The 6,137-nt window shown below is 34.8% G+C and overlaps 1 protein-coding gene across 6 annotated transcripts in view; it reads right to left on the reverse strand.

Moving 5' to 3' along the window:
- LOC108966128 (lutropin-choriogonadotropic hormone receptor) overlaps positions 1 to 6,137 on the reverse strand; it is a 59,296-nt gene that overhangs the window by 15,016 nt on the left and 38,143 nt on the right. For all 6 annotated transcript variants that reach the window (XM_018928890.1, XM_018928888.1, XM_018928889.1 and 3 more), the window contains 4 exons: positions 4,764 to 4,838; positions 4,624 to 4,689; positions 4,476 to 4,544; positions 3,201 to 3,272 (listed from right to left, as the gene is read on the reverse strand). In XM_018928890.1, coding sequence (XP_018784435.1) covers positions 3,201 to 3,272; positions 4,476 to 4,544; positions 4,624 to 4,689; positions 4,764 to 4,838 — 282 coding nt within the window. The remainder of the gene's footprint in view (positions 1 to 3,200; positions 3,273 to 4,475; positions 4,545 to 4,623; positions 4,690 to 4,763; positions 4,839 to 6,137) is intronic.

Below are 6,137 nucleotides of genomic sequence, written 5' to 3' on the forward strand. Positions count from 1 at the left end.
TTGTCAATGCATTATATTTATTTTTTATTGAATAGCAAATTTTATTTTATATAATTAATTATTTCTGAAAATTTTGAACCGGACTAACGGAAAGTACAGTTTCTTGATATTAATTTGTTTTCAAATATGCGTTAGAGCTCCGCAATCAGGATAATCAGGAAGTATGGCCCAACAATACACTTTGATATCTGGATTTGATTTACTCCATATACGGCAATTTTGCTTATTTGAAAACCGAAACAACACTTGTTCAATTTTGCTTTAAAGACACGAAACAAATTCAGTTTTTTATTATATAGCGAATAATTGTCACTGGCGGTGAAAAATGGTTTATTTAAGAATCCTAACGGAGAAAGCCCTGGTTTAATCCGGGACAGTCATAAAAAATATATCGATTCGGTAAATAGGCGAAATTCGGTAAAAATTCTCTGTATTTCTAAAACTGTTAATACTAATGGTGATCAATTTGAATCATGCATTGTTCAAAAGCCGACCAAACTGGGCCAGAAGACACGGCAAAATTGGATCAGGATGCAATCAAAGTAATGAGCTRGGAGCTTCTACCACACCCGCTGTAATCACAAATCTTGACCCCTTCCTACTACCATTTGATTTCATCGATGGGACACAAATCGGCTGAGCAGCACTTCGATTCCAACGCAGAAGTTGTAAATTGGGTGTCTAGTTTAACCGGTTTGTTATTTGACATTTAYACGGAAACAGGTTTAAGTCATCAAGAATTATCCGATATATTGATCGTATGTTAACTCGAAGTTGCGCCGATAAGTTACAAGTCGAAACTCTTGGATTTGCCTGAATTGWTGAAACAACTACGACTTTGTCTTGAACACGAACTTTAGCATCTCGATGGTACGGCCTTTCTGCGATACTTCCAGAGTCGGCAAACATATTTGCCAGTCTCGTAATGGTCCATCTAATCATGGGAATGCCGCCAAAATCTCGTCTGAATTCCSTTTGAACGGAAAGGACGGACTGCAAAGCATGMTATCCAAATCCTCTTTTCGGTATACCAACCATAAATTTAAAAAAAAAAAGTAACAATAAACTGCCAATTAAAGAAAGTGTAAGTCGAATACTTCCACAGACAAATTTTGTAATTTAAAACCAAGTTTCGCACATCAGTTGAAATTTATTTACGAAGAGCCATCGYGACAACTATACATACGTGATGTGAACCTTACTCGACTATAATGGAATGTGCTTAACGTGAAGCCCTATGTAAAGCTTAAACACGAAAGTGGAAGAAATTTACTTTCTGGTTTGTAATAAGAATATAGAGTATGCCATACCATACATGCTGTATAGTGTATAGACTGCCTTGTGTTCCTAGTTTCTTATGAACAATTTGTTATATTTTTATTGGAATATTTTGTTTTTAATTTCCTGAAAAAATTGTTATTGAAATAAAACCGCATCATTCGTTTTTCCTTATATTTTTACACCCAGCAATTCTTACTGTACATACTTATTGTAAAAATTTTTTTGGTGAATTTTCGAACATTACGAACTACATATACCATCCATACATATATGGGCTGTTTTTTACATGCGATTTTCACTGAGGTAATAATTATTTAGAAGCTGGTATTTTTCACAGCTGATGCTGATTTACACTCAGTCTGCTTGTCAATTTCATAATGAACAGATTTACTCCGGAAAAAGGTTTGCAAATAGTGCTAATGCATTACCAAAATAATGGTAAACGCACGCTGCGTCCAATAGTGGGTCACCGTAACCGCACAACAGAGTCCGTAATTTGAGCAACCATTGCTCCTTTTACACCATGTTATAGTAGATAATGCGCATCCTCAGGGATAATGGGATGCCCAACTTATTCCAGTGTCAGAGCGCCTCCAAATAAGCGTTTTTTATAGCATCTTTCATTATGGCCAGATCAAATAAAATAAGAAATTTTGGGCATTTACATTAAAACTCCCAACATTTATTACGATTGCAAATTATTATATATTGGACTTTTAATAAAGGTGAAACAACTTAAATCCTTTTTTATGATTTTATGGYATATTAAAAAAACTAACTCTTGCTCTTTCAATACTTAATAAGGTGMATTACACCTGTTAGTTCTCAATTAATAAATGTTTTGAATCATTTGTAATTGAAAATTAATTCTATTGTGCCAAAATAGAAAACTTTTCATGAAATATATTTCAATTTTGCATTTTTTTTTTTATTTTTTTTTATTTGCATTGTTTAAGTTTTTATTAGCGATCTTGAACGGCGGCAACAAATTCCTCCGTTACCATATATTTTTGGTATAATTTCAATCTGGCCGTTCCAGTCATACCAATTGCAAAGCGTCAAAACCTACCCAATCCAGTCAACTGTCAAAGTTCGGTAGGTGAGCGGTTCTCACATTTCCAGTGACAGGAGAGTTGGGGATCTCTTTATCTCTGATTGCTATTGTAGAGAACAGTATCGAAAAAAAAACCGGCATGAGACAACTGCCCTCGCGCGAAGCAACAAACAATTGGCGTTATACGAGTACCTATCTACCTTAAAGAAGAATTTTCGTAAAGATCTGGGTATGGGTTTGCACAAACGAACTCGTGCAAGAATTCAAAGCGATCGAGCAACAGGTTGCACGTTTCGTGATTGGGATCAAAACATTCATGTCGCTGATACCGACTTTCAAAAAGACATTTTGTTCAGCGATGAATCTCACTTTTGGTTAGATGACTAAGTTAATAAACAAAATTGTCACATTTGGAGAATTGATAATGCACATTGCATCGTTAAGACGCCATTACCTCCTCAAAAGGCACTGTTTGGCATGCTTTATGGAAAGGAATCCATTGGTCCATATTTCTTCAAACGTTCGACCGTAATGTTACACCCATAAAGCCATGATGAATGACTTTTTCGTGTGAGAATTATAGTATGTTGACGTGGCGACCTTTTCTTTCAACAACACGCCAACGAAATAAATAATTTTATGTTATTTAATACCTTATATAAATGTAGGCAATTTCTATAGTTGTTAACGGCTATTAACTAAAGAGATATCATTGAAATCAATTGGGAAATGCCGTTTCTATATGAGTTAAATCAGGTTCCAAATCGACATTTGTACAAGCTTTCTGACCGGAGAGAACTTTATTTTGCGTTTGTTTCTCAGTGTCTCAATATTTGTCTCGGTTATAAATAAGTAYAAAACTTACAATACATGTATGCTAATCCCATTGAAAGCATTTGGATGGACGTCCTTCAAAACTCGGTTTTGTCGTAAAGTTCTGAAAAAATCAAAAAAATTATAGTATGTAGTTTCTTCCCTAAGTTTGCTGCTGGACGAATTTAGTAGAAAGCAAAGAAATGAAAAAACTCATTAGTTTTAAATAAAACTAATAGATTTTAAATAAAACTAATAGTTTTTTAGTTTCAAATTCTCAATGTTACCGAACGTATTGGGTCGTTCGCTAAGTCATTTCTTTTGGTATATCCTAATTTTGGTGGTATATCCTCTAGATCGAAATTGCTGGAACGAACCAATTTCGGCATTCTCGTTCGGTCAACACATCTTCCCCATACACATCATAACTTTCATCTTGCTTGAACTGCATTTTTACCTTTTGGATAGTAAAACAGTAAAATATACCTAAAATGGGGTTTAAATCCGGACTTCTAGCTGGCAATCCTAGCCATGGTATAGAGCCCTACTGAAAGGTAAACGTAATTTCGACGTTATCCTCCAAATACTTAATGAGCACATCATTCAACATCTCAATATATTTTTCCGAATCCATTTTCGYCACAATAAAACTTATTTTAAGCCTTCCATGGCAGGAAAATCCACCGCATACCATCACTGATCCACCCGCGAAATTACGGCTCATTCTAAGGGGACTATTTCCGTGCAGATCATGACAGTAATAACTAATCCATCAGGTCTTTTTTCATCATTTCAGAGGCACTCAACCGATTAGTAATTCTCTTGAATAAAGTAAACTTGCCCGCGAGTTATCTTGGTATTTCTCCTTGATTTTTTATTGGATCAATCTCAGAAAATTTCTCACGACTTTCTCTGATCTTTTGACTAGCCGGCTGATTGCTTTGCTAGAACGATCATTTTCCTTCAAAATTTCAATTTGTCTCTTTTCCATATCGTTAAAAAATTTTTTTCTAGCCATTTCAATCACGTAATCAGCGTAAATGTTAACAAAACTTAAAAAAAAAAAATATTTAAAACACAGAGAACTTACCGCAAAAACATAAACATAAGACTATTGTTCACAACAGCAAAAAACTTAAAACTGTCACGTGCATAGTTATTTTCTTTAAAATTTAGGAATGCGGCTAACCAAAATTCGCGAACTGTATAAAACGGTAAGGCGGTTAAGTGTGCAGTTGGCTGCGAAAAAACTCAACAAGACAAGCTGACGTTTTTACTTAGTGAACGACCCTGTAGTTTAGATTCAACAATATCTGAAAATACTTACAGTTTCGCGATCTGGGAGCCATTAAATGCGGAATCGTCGATATAACTTATCTCGTTATTTGCTAAAATTCTACAAAAAACATTTGAACATTACAAAGCTAAATAAAAATTCTTTTGATCGCTGATATTGCAGTATYAAATATACTTACAGTTGATCAGTCTTAACATTGATGGAGTTCTTATCGATTCGAGTGATTTCATTGTTGTCGAGATCACTGAAAATAATTAAAGAAAAATACAAAGAATTTTAGCGTTTTTATTCATATTACAACTAAGAAAATATACTCACATCATTTGTAAAATATTTGCCGGTGGAATGTGCCGCAAATCGGGCACCCTTATTAGACCACTGTTAATAATACGTCTGAAATTATTGCCACAAATATTTCAAATATGAGAGTAAGTTTGTGTAAGTACTTATGTTTATATACGTATTATGATATGTATATGTACATGTTTACTTTTATGTTTCTTATAGGAAACGCCTCTCAATGTCAGAAATACACTAAAGGTGTATTTCCGCAAAAATTCGTTAGCGGAGTTTGTTTTTCCTTCATTACAAACTAATTAAAATCTCAAAAGCAGTATGGACATTCTTTAAGAGGCGGGATAGCACCCATACATATGCAACTAACCACACCTATGAAACAAGTTTTTACATCACTTTACATACAACAAATTTATATATTTACATTGCAATTTACACCCGCCTCAACTCTTTCCTATAAAAATTATGACAATAATTGATTCTCTATTTTGTGGCCACGCTTGTCAACTTGATGTCAATTTGCGSGCTTATTTATAGGTATGTATATATTAGTAAATATGTGATACAGCTATTTACATAAGAAGGTCGTTAAATTGCAGGGTACGATAGCAGTTCAGAATTGGGTCAATTATTTTCGGGCGAAGAGAAGAAGATCAGGTAAGCATCTTTCCGAGATTAACTAACTTATTAACATTTTATACTATTATTCATGTAATAAACTATTCAATGCAGTGAAACCTTTATTTACGAATAAAAGCGAAAACGTTTTTCTCGGTATAAGAATCCTAGGGATTGTACTTGAGATTTAATTTTGAATATGTTCATACAAATAATGAAGGCTGCTTTCTCAATGTCTGGTTACCAGCCTTTCTGTCCAGAGATTTCACTCATTCATTTTGTATTTATGAATGGTTTTTACTATCCTATCTTCTAYGTTGGTTCGAACAGTGCTAAATTTTGTTAAAATCGGTTCAATAGTTTAGGGGTCCATCGCAGACAAACAACGTAACATGTAATTTTTATAAATATATAAGATCTTATTCTGAGGGCATGCACCTGAAATGTCCGGTCCCTTAATTGAAAGTAAAGGTTGACATCACCGCCATCGAAGAAATGCGACTGGGACTGAGACGAGTAGGTCCTTGTGGCATTTACTACAGTGGCCATACTCGGACCACTATCTTGTTGCAGCCAAGATTGGCACCCTCCTCTGTGCAGCAAAAAACCCACGCCAACAAACACAAGGATGGTTCGACATCGAGAAGCTACAATCACAGCAGACAGCCGAATGATTTTCTACTCCTGCTCTCTGAGAGTACTCGTCAACAACTCGGTATAAGGGAACTATGGGACGGCATTTCAAACTCCCTACGTTCAGCTGCAACCGAAACCATT

This window comes from Bactrocera latifrons, unplaced genomic scaffold, assembly GCF_001853355.1.
Source record: "Bactrocera latifrons isolate USDA-ARS-PBARC rearing strain unplaced genomic scaffold, ASM185335v1 scaffold_156, whole genome shotgun sequence".
NCBI lineage: Eukaryota > Metazoa > Arthropoda > Insecta > Diptera > Tephritidae > Bactrocera > Bactrocera latifrons.